Source organism: Denticeps clupeoides, chromosome 15 (genome assembly GCF_900700375.1).
Source record: "Denticeps clupeoides chromosome 15, fDenClu1.1, whole genome shotgun sequence".
Taxonomy (NCBI): domain Eukaryota; kingdom Metazoa; phylum Chordata; class Actinopteri; order Clupeiformes; family Denticipitidae; genus Denticeps; species Denticeps clupeoides.
The window spans coordinates 17,911,540-17,929,852 of record NC_041721.1 but is presented as its reverse complement, the minus strand read 5'-3'; the positions used below and the strand labels follow the sequence as shown (position 1 = coordinate 17,929,852).

The following is an 18,313-nucleotide window of genomic DNA, read 5'->3' as shown; positions in this document are numbered from 1 at the left end:
CGGCGCGCTCAGGCCGGAGCGGGGCTATCAGGTTCGGGCTCCCGGGGAGCGGGCGAGCGACGCCGTTTACAAGGCCGGACTTCAACGGTCTCGTGTTCGGCCCGCTTCCGACGGCGCAGATAGAGCCTCAAAACCACTCCTTCCTTTATTGTACTAATAAGGTGACGTTAATGACAGTGGCATCGCAGTGCCTTCTGTCCCCAGGTGATTATAATACAGGCGGAGAATGAAAAGGAACCCACTTTGCAGCGCAGGCTCAGCTCCCGTTCTGATGACGGAGGAGATGAAACGGATAAAATGATCCGTTCAAAATCTCCCACAGGTGGCTTCACATAATTCAGTAACGCTCGTATTTCGGATGTTGTCGATCATACTGATCAGTTTTATTGTAAATGGTTCATTCTGCTGGTGAACGCCACTTCCCACACTTAACCTCGTGTTGTGGTTGACAGCGGCTCAGCTGAAATTGCAGTATAATGGCTGCGGGTTCTGTGTTCAGTTGAGGCCGGAGTTTCCAAAAGAAAAGTGAAGAAACTCCTCAATTCGGCGTCCATTGTTCTCCTAATCCCTCCCCCCATCCATCACAGGTGAGTAAGTGTTTCTTCACGGGGGAATACGAACGCGGCTTTCATCTCGGATCAGGTAACCCGGCCGAGGCTTGCGGTATGCTTCATCCGAAGCGCAGGGCACTTCTGGGGACACGCTCCTTCCTCTACAAAGGGACATCACCCGCCTGGCCACACCCACACTGTCTGGGCCAACTGCCTCAAGCCAGACGCTCTGCTGGGCTGTTGTACATCGACAGAGTGATTTCCCTACACTATATATACACCATAATTGTTTCATTTACTTCAATACTCCAGATGATGACAAATTATAAATAAATACATATGAAGGCAGAAGGTTCTAGAGGTGGTATTTCTGGGTGGTAGTAGCCTAGTGGGTAACATACTCACTCATGAACCAGAAGCCCCAGGTTCAAATCCCACTCACTACCATTATGTCCCTGAGCAAGACACTTAACCCTAAGTTGCTCCAGGGGGGACTGTCCCTGTAACTGATTGTAAGTCGCTCTGGCTAAGGGCATCCGGTAAATGCTGTAAATGTAAATGTAGAGATGGATGCTGTGTAGGAACTGCATCATCAGAGTCAGGTTGCCAGGTTGAGGGACAGCTTTTACCCTCATGCTGCCCCCAGGATCTTCCACATCACCTCAAACACCTTAAATAGTCTACAGAACTAACACACACACACTTTACTTTGGGGGCAGTGGCGGCCTAGTGTTTAAGGAAGCGGCCCCATAATCAGAAGGTTGCCGGTTCGAATCCCGATCTGCCAAGGTGCCACTGAGCAAAGCACCATCCCCACACACTGCTGCCCGAGCACCTGTCATGGCTGGTCACTGCTCACTCAGGGTGATGGGTTAAATGCAGAGGACAAATTTCACTGTGTGCATCGTGTGCTGTGCTGCTGTGTATCACATGAGACAATCACTTCACACTTGTGATAATCACACACACTGCGAACTGCACATAACCAAGTGAACATCAGTACTGCTCTCTGCACTTTTAATCACAGCATTGTACACTGCACACCTCTCACCACCTCACACTGTGCTGCTGTATCATCATCACCATACCACCATATCCTGTCATATTACTATTACTGCAGTTATTAATATCATATCATATTATATTATATACTGTATACACTATACATTTCCAAACACCTATACATGATCAAATTGCTGCCACTTGTCCATCTGGTCTCTCTGGTTGTCTCGACCTGAAATATATTATAGTTCAGTGCACAACATCCTTTGCCATGCTTTGTGTTTTTTGCACACTGTGTGTGAATCTTGTCTCACTGTGTACTTGTATATGGTAAGATGACAATAAAGTTGACTCTGACTTTGAATTGAGGGAAAGCTGACTTTGTGTGCGAGGTTGATATGGATTGTGTAGATGAACACTGCGCTACTTTGCACTGGTGTTTTATTGAGAGGAGGGGGGTTAAAACGTCCAGAATGAGGCAGTGTGGGATACTGGGTGCGTGTCCGATGTAAATCACCCTTTGGGCTCCTTTCATTTTAAATTTAATCTGACTGACTGACTGTCTTGCATGTGATGTGACCTCAGCCTGGTTAATGTTGACTTGAACAGAATGTAACTTGAACAGAATGCAACAAAAAAACAACCTGCCACCTGTCCAGATTTTTTTTATTAATTTATGTATTAATAAACTAATGCAATTTCTTATCTGAGCTCATTTATGTTCTACTACAGCTACAAAGGCAATGTGTCATTAACTGAATTATTAAGAAAGTAGTGAAAGTGATTGTCATTGTGATACACATGTGCACACATCAAAATGTGTCCTCTGTATTTATTCATCACCCTTGGTGAGCAGTGGGCAGCCATGACAGGCGCCCGGGGAGCAGTGTGTGGGCACCTTGGCGGCTCAGAATTCCAACCGGCAAACTTCTGATTATCGGGCCGCTTCCTTAACCACTAGGCCACCACTGCACCATTATGCAATTGTATAAATATGCTTTTTAAAAGTCTGACATTTCGGCTTGTCTTACAGTTTGTAAAAGTCCTCTGCGCCAGTACAGCATTGTGTAATGAGAATGAATGTCTGTTTTTTTTTTTTTTTTTTGGATTCTAACGTAGGGTTTATGGAACAAGTCTTCTCCAACCACAGAAATCAATGACAGGCAAACAAACTCGCCGCCCAAGGCTGGCCAAGGATCGAAAGCACACTCACATACCCACATACCTCACAAGTAAAGAGCCCCCAAGTACAGACGGAGCAACCTTGAGAAGGAAACTCAGAAGTCTTGGTTGGTTTTTTCCGGCTCCCCCTTCACCTTCGATCGCTGCAGGATCTGAGCCCATGCAAATACATGAATGGGGACGTGTGACCTCACTTGCCACTCGAGGCAATGGAAACAGCCGCGACGCGCAAGGTTAACAGACGCCGGTGCGGCGTCTCGGGCGAGGTCGGCATTGTCCAATTCTTCCTGCCGAGTGCGGAGCACGCTGGAGAAGGTCAGCTTTCGCCGGTCGCTCCTGCATCTGAAGAGTCGAAGGAAAGTCTAATGTGCGCCATTCAGACGTGCAGAACGTACAGGCACCGTGTGCCATGACACCATGGCCTTGCAAATTTGCCCTAAAAAATAAATTTCTTTGTCTCTTTGTCTAATTCTTTTCCTTTTTTTTTTTTGTTGAGAGAAGAACGTTTACCTTGAAAAGCTTTGTCATGCTGTTTCAGGTTTTAAAAAATGACATTCGTCAGGAAGCTCAATAGTGTGTCGGACAGAGGAGGCCGGCCCACCCTCTCGCTCTGGTGGGTATGAGCTTTAGGGAAGGGTGCATGTGTGTGTGTGTGGGTTGGGGGGGTCACTCTCACTTAGCACCTGGTAATTAAAATTGCTAATCGCAAGCAATTACCCAGCCAAGCTTCTCTCCTGGATGGGTCTTTCAGCTGGGAGGACGAAGAAAAGAGAGGAATTCTGGGTATCTGCTGAGGAGGGCTCTGGAGGAGCGGAAGAATAGCCCTCCCTGGCAGTTTTTGTGCTTCTTGTGTGTGTGTGTGCGCGCCCTGAAGAGCATCCACAGAGAGGAAGTCCACAAATGAAGTGGGGAGAGGTAGGGGGCTGCTGGGGGTGCAGACATCTGCTCGAGGTTGCCACAGGAAGAGTGCCAAGACCACCAGGCCAGGTGCGGGTCCAGGGGAGGCCGGGCGAGCTCCTCTCCTCCTTTCAGCGGGGTAAACACGCGCTCACAATCACCTGGCTCTTTGTCTCGCCGCCGCCGAGCGTGGAGACCCATTTGGGACGTGCAGCTGGACCCCCTTCTCCTACACTGACAATTTCTCTATGTCTTGTCCTCTATGTGACACAGGCTAAAAAAAAAAAAATAAATAAAATTATATATATATATATATATATATATATATATATATATATATATATATATATATATATATATATATATGAACATTTATTTCTAGGAAGTTCCAGCACCGTGGCAGCAGCAGCAGGTTGATTAGTCCACAGCAGGATCTAGGGACGCCAGGGCGGGGAGGGGGGCTGCCCTCCCACACCCCGGGCCCGCTGACCCGGCCTAATTGGCCGTGTAATGATCTCGACCCGCTGAGGCCCGCGTGAGAGCCGCCCCGGTTCCCACAGACGCGGCCTGTCGCGGGCTAATTAGGCCCCGCGGCCCGTTTCCACGCTGCGCGCGGAGCGGCGGCCGGTCACGTGCTCGCCGGCGCTGATTAACGCATTGTTCCCGTGTTTGTTATTACCTTTTGTTAATTACCGCCGCCGCCACGCGCTTTTCTTTCTTTCTTTCTTTTTCTTTTTTTTTTTTTTGGAATTCGCGAGATTTGCATTCGAAATGATTTCTGCTCCGCTTTCATTTCACTGTCGCTCCACGGAATGAAACGATATTTTATATTAATTTTGCATCGTGATGGCGGTCGTGGTCGCATCTGAAGAGAAAGAAACTCCAGCAAGGCGCTGATCAGAGAGAGACGAGGGAGGGCTGCGTTCGTTAATGAATCTAATTTCGTTTATCAGGCCACACAATTAGCGCAGAGTAACGCGCGTAATTAACTGCTCAAATGTAGCCACGTCGGAGACGTTTACAGGGTGGACCAGGTACACCCCCCTTTACACCACCCGACACCCCAAAACCAGAACAACACTCTTCTCCACAGCCACATTACACGCTTTGGAATACAATTGCAATTATTTCCACGATCATTTATTTATTGATTATTTGTTAGGCTAAAACACAGTTTAGCTTAGCATTGGTTAACATTTTAACAATTAAAAACAGTTTAATGAAACAAGCTGCAGACAGGATGAATACAAAGAATAAATGTACATGGAACTATACCTACAACGAGCTTCTGCGCATGTGCAACGGTTTACACTTTTTGTGCATACAAGTTCATTAAAATATCTGTACGTGGTGTCCCCTACATGTCTGCTTTTTATGTTATTATTACTTCATTTCATTATTGATATTAAATAATGCAATTTTTCTAACTACATTTATTTAGTGACATGTATTATAAATAATGGGGAATAATTACTTTGATAGATAGGATGATGTATAAACAAATAATCTTGCATAAAACTAATGCTGGTCTAGTTCTAGCAGAGTTTGTAATATAATCTGTGTCCCACCAGTTGAATCAGGTTGCTGGAAATGATTGTTTTTGGGGGGTTTTGGAGCTCGTGGGGTGGTCGTGTCGGTTTCCACAACTCAGCACTGCCCCACGTGACCCCGCACCATAGGAAATTAATGATTGCTCATTAACGGGGATAATAAGATTCGCTTTAGGAGCGTGATGAAGGGCTGTCCCAGACACGTCTGTCGCGCTCGGGAGAGTTGCTCCCCCCTGTGGCCGTGGGGAGCAACTGCGGCTTCCTCCCCCGTTATAGGTGGCCGAGGACCGGGGCCTTTGAAGAGTGATGGGGGCAATTACACGTGATCGATATCCGTGGTAAATATGAGACCCGGTATTGTTTGCCCTCGAGAAGAGTGATATTCGCGATAACCCGGCAAATTAGAGCCGTATTAACATCAAACCGCGTATATCACAGAGTCGAGGCTAATGAAGGCAAGGAAGGTTAAAAGCGCTGCGTTTAAATGTATTTTTGTGGTTTCACACCTTCATGTGGCAATAACGACAGGGAAAGCGGTCACTAGCTCTGACGATGGCGAATTTACTCGATTTCGGATAAACTGCACACTATTCAACCCCCAAAACACCTTTAATAAAAGCAGAAACACCTTTCTGGTTGTCAATTTCAGATTTTTTTTTTTTTGTAAATATATGTAAATAGTTGCGCATACCCATTTTTGTCCCATATATATTATTATAATAATATAATATATATAATAATAATATATATATATATATATATATATATATATATATATATATATATATAATTATAATAATATATATAGTTAATGAAAAATATAAATGATATATAACTACATATATTGTCATATTGTTGCTACTTGTCTGAAAGTGAAGTGATTGTCATTGTGAAACTCAGCACAGCACACGGTGACACAGCGAAACGTGTCCTCTGCTTTTAACCATCACCCTTAGTGAGTGGTGGGCAGCCACGACAGGCGCCCGGGGAGCAGTGTGTTGGGACGGTGCTTTGCTCAGTCGCACCTTGGCGGATTTCTTAACCGCTAGGCCACCACTGCCTCAACCTGCACTATATTATGGGTCGGTGCACAATGTCCTTTGTCATGATTTATGTTGTGTGCTACTCCATTTGCACACTGTGAATCCCCAAAGCTTCTCAATCTCATCTCTCTGGCTACTTGTATATGGTGAGCTGACAATAAAGTTGACTTTGACTTTGATATATATATATATATATATATATATATATATATATATATATCATCACACTGAACTCTGAACTAAAAGCACATCCATCAAATGCAACATCTCATTAACCTAAACCCACCACCACCACCACTGCACTAATGCTACTGTATGGTTTCTTTTTCTGGTCTTGGCTTTAACATTTCACAACATTTTACTTGTATGCCCTACAATGACAACAAATAAATCAATCTAAATCTGGCAAATTTGTCAGCAGTGACATGGACGTGTTTTGCATCCCTCAGCTGGGTCAGTTTTAATGTGAAATGGGGGGAGAAGAAGGGAGACACTGACGACGCCTGTTTCTGCTGATAAGGAGGTCAGTCAATCAATCTTCACCTTCTGGACACAGAGAGAGAAATGGAGGGTGGAGATCCAGGCCATGATTGAGTTTAATGGCCTACTGGGAGCTGAGGTTTGTCAAAACCCCATCATCACACATGTTCTCACTTACTTTCCATAAATGCTCGGCTCCTCGGCTATCGAAGACCATTCTGGGACACTTGGCACAGGGTGGAGTCTCACCCTGTGGACAGTGGTGGCCTAGTGGTGTGACAATCACTTCACTTTCACTTTCACACTTTCACTTCACACCCAGAGAGGGTGTACAGGGTTCACTCATACCCTCAGATAATTCATCATTGCCAGCCCACCAAGTGATGGTGGGAGGAAACCGGAGAACCAGACGGATACCCACACAGACAGGGGGAGAGCATGCAAACTCTTCACACACACATGGTGAGAGCAGGGATTGGAACTCACAACCAAGGTCTGGGTACAGCACACATTACTGCATTTTCCTACTCTTGTGTTTCTAATTGCACAAATAAATTGCTTCTCAAATCTGTGGGCTTTTCAGTTGCATCTTTTAATGATATGTATAAAACAGTTTAATCTCCTGACAATAATTCACCATAAAATGTCCTTTTTTGCCTCACCCTTTCATCGGAACGGCAGTAAATAGAAGCACTGTGGCCCCCTGGCACATGGAAGCCATTCAAGACCGTGGAAGTGGAACGTCTAATTGGATTAAGGCAGTTATGACTCTAATAAAGTGACTTAAACTGATGGCTTCCCCTCTGGTTAAAGATATTGCGAGGCACGTGATTGTGCGTTTGTTCCCTTCTCTTTCTTCTTCTTTCTTCTCCGGCAGTGAGAACTTGTAATTCCATCCATTAGGCCGCGTCTTGTCAGCATCATCCCAGGGGCGAATATTTATCCCTTTAAAAGGGTTAGCGTTAATACAACTCTGCATTTATACATTTATTAAGAGAGGCAGCTTTTGATGAGGTCCTGTTAGACGAACCAGCAGCGTGACCCCAAAAAAACAGGATTCCTGTCCCTCTAAAAAAAGTCCAAACAAGTCTATTTATTACTGGTGTTAGGTCAGAATTTCTTTATTCTCATAAAAGAGATGAAAAGGGATGAAAGGTAAGTCATTTCATGGATATCTTGGAGCTCTCACACACCCCTCGGACAAAACTATTTACTTAGTAGAAATTAAAATAAAAATCTGATTTTCTTTTCATTTTGTGTTCATTTGTATGCATTAATTTCTCTAGATCTGAGAGTTCTGGGTCTGGCCACCTTTCTCAGTTGCTCATTAACAGTTTATTTTAATATCAAGTCATATTTAAATTGGGGGAACGTTCAAAGTTCCAAAACCAGATTTTGGAAAAGCGTCAGCAGACGAGAACTTCAATAGAGAAGTTCCCGAGAACGCGAAATAAAAGTCTGTGTTTTCTGATCCATTTAGACCCGTTGTACGTCAGTAATAAAGGGCCACTCCAGCAGACAAAGAAATAAAAAAAAGTGTAATGATTCATAAACAATCTCAGCAAATAACAGCTATTTCTGACCTAATGGGCGAATTTCACAGCCGAGCGCGCGCGCACACACCCCATTAAACCCACTCAATGGCGCCCTTCGGCGTGAAGATTCGAACACGCTGCCTCCAGAAAATAAAACGCGAATAAACCGGCCCGACGGTGCGCGATTCCCATCATGCAGGCCTGCTCCTCCACACGGTTCCAGGCGAGAGGAAATAACACGTTGGAGGTGCTCTTCCCCTCGTGGGAAAATTCCACGTCGTTATCATCGACTGCTACTTAATTCACATTAAGACAGATTAATACAAACTTGTTTTAAGAAACACTTTTTTTCCTTCCTCTGATTGTGGTGCTTGCTTTTTAGTATTTGCCTACATTCATAAGCCATTGGCTCAATATACAGTTTCTATATTTCCTGAACTTCACTGAACCTGCTTCTGACAGGTTGACATGCACTTCTACTCCACGTCTCTGTTTTTCAGTTACACCAGGTCAAATTCCTCCTAACGGTCTGATGACATGCCTATAAACCTGAGCTTGATGGACTCAAACCCCCTGATCCAGAGCGACTTACAGGGAGAGTCCCTCTGGAGACACTCAGGGTTAAGTGTCTTGCTCGTGGACACGATGGTATTAAGTGGGGTTTCAACCTGTAACTTTGATGTCTTATATCGCATCTGCTGGCACTGTAACAAGATAATAATAGTATTCACTTTGCAATAAAAGGGTAGCTTGGAGTAGCTTGGAGGAAGAAGCCACCTCTGAAGGACAAGGTCCTACCAAAAATCTGTGACCAGAAGACTTACAGGACGGCCCACGTCGTCTGATCCAATACAAGAGCTACTGTAGCTGGAATGCTCATCCTGGTTCTAGGTTCTAGTAGAAAGTGTCAGGATGCACATGGCATCACATTTTGTTGTTTATGGGCCTGTGTAACTGCAGACCTGTCTGGGTTGTTTGGTGGGACCTACTCCACATTAGGTGGGTGGTTATACACTGATTTATATAATATGCTATATACATAATAGCCTATTTTTAATAACTTAAAACCAAAAATGTCACTGCTGTCCCCATTTTCACTGCTGTCCCCATTTTGTGTCCATCGTACACTGACACATACAGAATAAAGTGAGCACGTCAGTGTTTATGTGCTGGGAAGAGCTTCATCCCACCCACGTGTAGATTTCTACTTCAGGCTCTTTTCTACCCCCCCCCCCCCCCCTCTCATTAAGATTTTTTGATCAGATGCTTCAATCACATGTCTGATTCGGGCGGGAGATTAAAATAGAAAGTTAAAATGGTTGGCCGTCACTCTCCCGATGTCTGAATAGGACAGGGACGTGTGTAGCTCAAGATAGGCATACAGGTGTAGCATGGATCAGTTTAACAACACTTCTTAAACACACACGTCATGCTTTTCTGTGTGTTATAGCAATATATATGTATAGATCTGCTTCATGCCACATATTTTATTCTTCTAAGGACCTCACAGGGCCTGTTTGCGTTGGTTCTGTCATTTACTGCCTCATGTGACATCTGTGTATGCGCATTGTGAATCAGCAGCCACCACCCTGAGGTCAGGCACGACGGTGGCCCGACGGTGGCCCGACGGTGGCACGACGGTGGCGCTCTGTTTATCGCCTTGGTCAACATTAAAAAATGATCTCAGAGGAGATTAACTCTCCACGGCAGGTTCGTGGGGTTGGGTCGCCCCCTTTTTTTCCGAAACACGGCCACGCGTATCTAAGGTACTTAGGTCCGAGGCTCAGACGAGTGTTTGTCTGCCTGAGGGGACGTGTTCTTGCTCAGGTGCCTCTGCCGTGGACACGGCCCTTTGTACTTGCTAACGTTCAGGGTTCGAGAATGGCAGGGAGTCCGGGAGAAAAGGAAGTATAATGCACAAGAACCAACTTGGCAGCCACCTCACACGCAGCTTCCAGCTTCCAGTCCCATTTGGCTGTGCCAAATTGCAGTCTTGTGGGATTTTTGGCCGTGTTTGTCTGTAAGTGTAAAGTAAAACCCACTCTTGGCTTACATTTCTTTTTTTAAAAGGAGGACAGTGCCTCTGTAACCACTCTCTTCTCAATCTGCATTTTTTTCCTTCCATGTAACATCACACACGTCTTACAGCAGGTTGTGTAAAGTGCGTGTTAAACGAAGGCAACGCCGCACGACGCACTAATTCACTGTCGGATTTCAGCGCCACCTTCTGGCCATTTTGAGAAGTTCAGTTGAAAAATCGAAATTAAAAACGTGACGACGGACTACTCAATATGGTGCTATAAATATATACAGAAATCTATTCCAATTTAAATCATATGTAGACACTAGCAGTTTTGTAGAATTCAATGCAAGAAACATATTTAATAATTGTTGTATCAGTAGAGGGTGAAGTACGTTGGATGAATCTGTTTTTTTCTTCTTTTTACCTTCATGGCACCTTTGTTCACTATTGTCGTCATCTAAAGCCGCTTAATAAGATGCTCATTAACATGAGTGAATGATGAGAAAGTGTTCAGCATGAACCTTCAGGACTGTTGGAAACCGTCCCCGTTGTCCAACTAAAGATGGTGGAGAGAAGCCAAAGGTGTGAAATGCTGCCATCACCACAATAGCTCCCCGCTTTGGAGAGATGCCAATCAATGTTTTGCCTTGTTTGCTATAATTTTTTTGTTTATGACATATCCTCACGTGTTATTTCATAGTTCCGTGTCTTCAGTTTTGTTCTATATTGTGATGACAAATCCCGGATTAATCTGCATACCACCAATACAGGTCGAAAACAGTTTTTTTAAAAAGTGACACATGTAACTGTCGCCTTGTAAAGCGTAACATCGACTGAATACAATTTTTTGCATGCTGGATATACATCACCGTTATATATTCTGAGCACCAAGTCGATAGGGGCAGTGGTGGCCTAGCGGTTAAGGAAGCGGCCCCGTAATCAGAAGGTGGCCGGTTCGAATCCCGATCCGCCAAGGTGCCACTGAGGTGCCACTGAGCAAAGCACCGTCCCCACACACTGCTCCCCGGGCGCCGGTCATGGCTGCCCACTGCTCACTCAGGGTGATGGGTTAAATGCAGAGGACAAATTTCACTGTGTGCACTGTGTGCTGTGCTGCTGTGTATCACATGTGACAATCACTTCACTTTTACTTTAAGATTCCAGTGCCTCTGAAGTGTTGCAATGTCCAAACCAAGAGAGAAATGCCATACAGACAAATGATTCATCACTTATTTTCATTTATTACAAGCAAATTTACAGTCTTTTGCCATTAATAGCTACACAAAAGCTGGCAAAATGCACGTGTGTCTATGGATATCAATCTGTTAAAAACTGTATACAAAAAAGACCCCCAAACTGTACATTTGTATAACTACATATATACTGCTGATAGTGTACAGTAGTATAGATATATTTAAATATATTTAAGAGCAATGTCATTTTGTTGTTGTTGTGCAGACAAAGAGGAAAAAGCAATACACATTCTGTTAAAACATGAAGGCTGGCATGAAATAGCCCTGCTATTAGTCCATGAACCCACAGATACGGACGACAGACGACTACGTAACAGAGTATTTTGGTCACACTTTTCAGCAACAGTGAGTGTCTTCCCAAGTCTCCTCGTTTTCAGGGTGAGAAGGGTTAGGTGCATGTGTCCCCTTTTTGCAAAACAGTGCATTTGTGTGCATTTCTAATATAACAAATACAAATAAACTTAAATACAAATAAAAAGACCTTTAAAGCTATGTTTTATCCTCTTATATTCTGCCAAAGTTATACACACAGACGTAGATCATTTCCCCCAGTGTAACTCTAATTTTGGTTGTTATAAAACAGAAATTAATACTCTAAAATAAATACAAGTTTTATTTGTACTCTTTTTTTTTTCCTTTTTTTTTTTCAAATTCCTCAATACAAAAGTAGCAAAATGATGATTCTCTGAAGATATACAAAATATCGACTCTCATACAGTCATGTTCAGTAGTCAAGAACGGGTGTGTGAAGTGGTGACGGTTGTGCACTTCTTTAAAAAGGGTCTCAGAAGCAGGACAGTGGTTTTGATGGAGACGTGTTTGTTGCCCCCCCACACTCACTATACAAGCCGTGTGAGGGAGACATTTTGTTCGAATGCCTCAAACTGCCCTGGAATTGCACATCTGACCGTATGAATGGGACAGGGGAACAGTTCAGCGGTACATTCAAAATTCTGACATAAGTGAGAGGAGAAACACGCAACACGTCTTTCTCTCATCCTCTTGGATATATGACACAGGCAAAAAAAAAAAAAAAGTATGAATGAGACATTCCTTAGATGACTTAAAATGCAAACTTCCAGACTGTAAATTTGACGAATATCAAATGTCATTTTCACAACGTCACCCCACAAGAAGTGGAAAACACTACAGTAGACGAGAAAATTGTTTCATTTGTGTGTGTGTGTGTGTGTGTGTGTTTTTTTTTAACAGTAGTAATGTTGGGGTCTGTAAAGAAAATTATTTATTTGATACAGTGGTTAAACAAGATGAGCCACAGTGCTTCTGTTACCGAGGTCATGAGAAGCAACCAGTAAACATTAACTGTCCATCAACAATGCCCTCACACCATGACATTCACACAAGGACAGTTGCACAACTTTGGACCAAAGCACAAGTTTCTCCTTGTCTACCAAGACCAGCTCTTTCAGAAAGTGTAAACCTCATCACAGACATTATATTCAAAACAGGAATATATATTTAACTCCAGTGTAATGGTTTTGATTGAGATGTTCATTCTCTAGGCCCAATCCCAGTAACACAAATACATGACAGTGATTGATCCATTCAGCCATTCATAGACATTCCTGATAAAACAGAAAGATTTGGGAGCGCTGGAGTCTCCCAACTCTTTATGATCAAACAGCTTTTGGGTGAAAGCTGTACTGAGAGAAACACAAGGCACCTACTTTCAAGCAGCTAAGAATCTCTATTTCAACAGAAAATAATAATAATAATAATAATCAACACATTGGTCTTCACAGCCTCCCCAGACCCCAGCTTTCGCTCTTTACCTATCTCTCTGCCATAATAAGCAGGGGTCTTATGTGCAGGTCGTATGTCTGGCCACAGGGGGGCACGAGTGAGTAAATGAGTGGAAAGTGCAGAGGTAGAGAAACGGGACAGGAAAGATCCAAATGGGGGCATCACTACACAAGAGAACGAGACAAAATGTGACAATGAGAAACATGACAATTAGCAGCAACTGATGAAAATGATTTAGGAGGTGAGTGAACAATTCAAGCGTCAGTAGTCTGCGGGTTTGGGGGGGGCATGGGCACAGCGCACAGTTCAGGTCGAGAGTGATGGGTGCATAGTGTGACATCGGCGCTACCACCCAGCAGGGCTCCAGCCTCAATTCACAATTTAAATTACATTTTTTTTTTTTTGCATGCAAAACTGTAAATGACACACAAACTTTGAATTTGGGTTCTAAGGCCCACGTTCAGTCTGTAGATGCACATGGAGCCCTGCTGGGCATGGACACATTGAGGGTCGTGCAATATAATGATCCACAGACTAAGATGCTGGAGTGACTTTTAAGGCAAATCGGCTTTCGGTCTAATAATGCCGTTGGTCACTTGTTCCCCCAGGAAAATTCCCAGTGTCTCAATATAAGGCAAAAACGAGGATGTCCTTCACCTTCAACAATTAGTTGGTTAAAATTTGGATTTATTATTTTTTTTTACACCTTTGGTTCAGTTTAGATGAATAAAGGGGAACAACGTGGCATTAAGGCAGAACGAGAGCTTTTAACATCACTGCAGAGAGCTACGTGGCCAAGCGCGGTCTGGTTTGCGCTAAAGGGAAGGAGAACACGCAGGAATACAATACTCTAAAGGACACGCACACTAACAAAGAGGACGGGGGCGGGGGTCCTGCCCATCTTAAGTCTTACATACTACCCACCGAATGCACAAGGGGGCGACTGCTCTCTTAGAAACATTCATTCTGTCATTTTGTTGCACTTCTTTATTAACAAAGTAATTTTTTTTTCTAGTGCAGGGACCCCTGTAGTGCAAACTGGAAGATTTTGGCCCATTTTGAGACTTACGACAGGCAGGGTTTCACCATTCAAGTGCTGTAACAGACAACAGAGGCCTCTGGAATATTCCAGAGTTACACAGTTTTAAGTGACGTAGATTTTTACTAATGGAGAATCAGATGATAACTGTTAAAGGGAAGCAGCTCCCAAAGGCCTGTGATCAGTGTTGCCTCAATGCTCGAGTTACAGCTGAGCTCGTACACACACACACACACACACACAATTACGAAAAAAATTCCACAGTGCACACTGTTTCTACAGTCGATCAGAGCACTACCACTCGCCTGGCCTATAAACTTACAATGAAAAAGCATAAGACTTATAGCGTCTTATGGCGTGTTCCTCAACAAAAGATTTGCACAAATGCAACACCAGTTCGTTCTGCAGACAGCAGGACAGAGAGGCAAAAAGAACAGCACACACACAAAAAAACGGGGGGAGAAAAAAAGAAGGGAAAATGTCAGTCAGTTCAGGCACATGCATTAATTACTAACAGGGTTTTGTCTAACAGATGCATGACAATCATATTACAAAAAAGAAATAATAATAATAATAATAATAATAATAATAGATTTCAGGCAGTCAGCCAGTGACAAAATATCTCCACAGTGCCAATGATTTTCAAGTAAACATGAATGCAAGTGACAGGAGAAGGAGGAAAAGGAAATGGGAGATAACATACACACACCCCTTCATATGACGTCACAATACAAACACACACTCATTCTCCAACTCTCACACCTTTAGAAGGCCCTTAGGTGTGTGTGTGTGTGCGCATGTGTGTGTGCATGTGTGTGCATGGGTGTATATGAAGGGTCTTCCACTCCACACAGGATAACAGGTGTGACCGCCATACAGTCACACACGGTGACCGACGCTGTTCATCTTGACTCAGAACAGTTGTTTCACTTCCTGTCTACAGGTGTGTGCGGTTTTGTGTGCAACGTTTCTTCTCCGTGTTGCCCAGGCAGCAGAGAAGCACCTAGCGCTGACGGGTCTGGAGTCCGGGGGTGGGATGGGAGTGTGGTTGGGGCAGGTTAGACCGAGGTTTCAGGGCCGGGCGCGTTGTAGGCATAGGTGGCGCCGGAGTGGCGAGGGTTCTCGCTAAATCGGACAAAGTTGCTGAAGGTGCAGTAGTCGGGCCCCCCGGCCCCCCAGTGAGAATACAGCAGTTTCTTTTTGGGAGGTGGGGACTCAGACCTGCGGGGGGCGGGGTTCTGCCGGTCCGGCCTCTTCTGCTGACGGTGGGGAGCGTGGAGGGTGGACAGGGACGTGAACTCTGACAGGTGGCTCTGGTACAGATTATCAGAGTCCTGAAAAGATGAAGGGGCAAGAAAAACAAAGAGTGTGAAATCTCACACATGCACACGCATTCAGTTCACCATGAACGCTGTTCCTGGAAGACCGCTGCACTGGTAAATTTCTAAAGTAATTTACATCTTTACATAATGAAACTGTTCACTGGATGTTAATTTACGAGAGCAGAGTCTTCAAGCAACACTTACAAATACACCTCATCACCCAACACCCGACAAGCACATCACATCATTATACATTATTATACACTAAAGGTACAACAGACACACACACACACAAAGACATACACATATCTGGTCTTTAAAAAAACATGCAAAAGGCTAATAGAGAAATGAAGTCCGGAAGCATGCAAAAGCTATGAAAGTGCTTCATACAGCATTTGTAGAGGACATTCCAACTTAAAAACTGTTCACGAGAAATGCGGTTAGATTAGCTTTTGAGCAACGACAATGTTTTCATCTAATACTACAACTTGCTGACTGTGGGGATAATTAGTAATACAGCGTTAGAGGAACAAATGAGATCTAATGACTGTCTTACAACCAAATTCCTTCCTGAAGCCTACCGCATATTACAGCAGACAAAACATTTATGGCTGATACTGAACAGAGGTTGTGAATGAACATTACAAACACAACTTATTTTTATGTCTGCTGTGCTAAACAAAAATTTAAATTTGTCTTAAAATGTGAGGTCATGAATGTCACAGCTGCAGTATAATATACATACTTGTATATTTCAAATGTTCACATTTATATTTTATTTATTAATCTATTCTATTTTATCTTGAATATAGAAATGTAGCTTCTATTATCATATTTCCTCCAACTTTTTAACATTTACTTCAATGTAAATGTACGTTAATATTCAATTTGCACTGAAATACATAAAAATAACATAAAATAAAAATAAAAGATGCAAATTTAAAACCCATTCTAATTCTAATCCCAGTCCTAAAACATTTCTCTAACATTTCTCATTATCTTGTTATCTTCTATGGTGTCTATTCTGTGTTCCAGTACTGGGTTAGGGTTAGGGTTAGTAGAATCTTGAGATCAGGTTTCATGGGCTCTACTGCGGCCTCGCTTCTGTCTGCAGTTCCACAGATAACCACAAGATGTCAGGATCTGCATCCTCCAAATGAATTGCAAGGAACTGTACATGCACCCTGATAAAACTGTTACTTCACTTTACTCTGTCATTAGCTTGTTAGTATTGTTTTTACCCTCCAAACAAACCCAGCTCACCCAAATTAAGAACCGCTTCCCCTAGACAGCAATGTAAGTACTGAGCAAAACCCTCACACCACACCACACCACACCAGGCCTTTACCCCCTACACTCTCATTACCGTGGTAGCAGCTACGCTTGTGAGGTAGACTGGACCCCATCTAGCAGAGAGTCATGACTGAAAGTCACAACTCTTTCAAAGTTCATATTAGCCTTCCTCCTCTGTGGATGGACACAGATACACACACTGATGCATTATATGTTAAAATTCAGGACCTTCTTCATACTTTTGGAGGTCAACCATACCAATACTGCAACTTACCTTATATATTTTACAGACCTCACAATAAACAATACACATTCCTGTTGGAAAAATGTCATTTCACAGCTTTCACACACGTACATATACCAAATAAACCATGCAAAACTGTCACATGTGGCACCCCAGGGTACAGGTGAATAGACCACCGGGACTTTATGGAGAACTGCCAGGTAGAAGTAGAGGAGTGGATGGTGGTTTTCAGTAGAAAACAGAACAGGTGCCCAAGCTTGTAGACTTTCATTTAGATGTGTTCTCATGTAATGTAAACCTGAACTGAACTGATCTATATCTGAATTGAATGTGGGCACCACAATAAATAGGCTACTGACTCCATAATGTATTGTACATTATATACTGAGCCTGTTATGACTGTGCTATGATTACACTAGAGCGATGGAGAAAGCCCGAAATAAAGCGGTTGTTGTACCCAGTGGTGACAGTAACAGAGACACTGGCATGCAGAGAGACGTGAAATGGTCACCTCCTCTTCAGTTCAGAAACTGATACTGCTGGAGGTCTGGGACAGCATAAAGACAGTGGACTGTTCGGTTGTAAGGCACTGGCGCTTGCACTGCCGCGTTTAGCAGAAACAGGGCCAGGGGCAGGAATGGTGTCACAGGTCAATGGTAACACACAAGGAAAAGGTCAGGGAGGTTATCAGGCGTCGGAAGCGGAGAGGAGGGGAGAGGAGAAAAGAGGAGAGGAAAAAAACTAACTTTAAAATTAGTGCACTTGTTAAACCGCTGAATACTATTGGTCATTGCTACTGTATGCTTAAGGCCCATTTATGCTCAAAGTTAAAGGTGATTAACCTTCTGTCCGTACTCAATGTCATTTTGTCTGTATTCTTGTGGATGTGGACAGAAAGGTGCAGTACAACTAGAACCCTTGTGGGCGATTGTCAATAGTGGCAAGAAAAAACGCGTCAGAAGTGAGGTTGTATGAGATGGCAAAAATGTTCTAAACATCTACATGATGTCACTCTTGATGAGAATCCATTTATTATTGTGAACTCTGAACATAAAAAAACAGAGATCCTTATTTTTACATTTTTGTATAATAGCCTGGGTGCTAGTGAACCAACAGCAGAACATATTCACTGATG

General features: G+C 43.5%; 1 protein-coding gene across 10 annotated transcripts in view; it reads right to left on the bottom strand.

The window, feature by feature from the left end:
- Positions 1 to 12,078: 12,078 nt before the first annotated feature.
- Positions 12,079 to 18,313, bottom strand: part of atp11a (ATPase phospholipid transporting 11A) — a 49,809-nt gene continuing 43,574 nt past the window's right edge. For 2 of the 10 annotated variants that reach the window (XM_028954137.1, XM_028954138.1), the window contains one exon: positions 12,079 to 15,653. In XM_028954137.1, coding sequence (XP_028809970.1) covers positions 15,378 to 15,653 — 276 coding nt within the window. In that variant the 3' untranslated portion in view covers positions 12,079 to 15,377. Of the gene's footprint in view, positions 15,654 to 17,007; positions 17,109 to 17,689; positions 17,780 to 18,313 lie in introns of those variants that run through there. The other 8 variants (XM_028954139.1, XM_028954140.1, XR_003742511.1 and 5 more) reach the window with 8 other exon arrangements.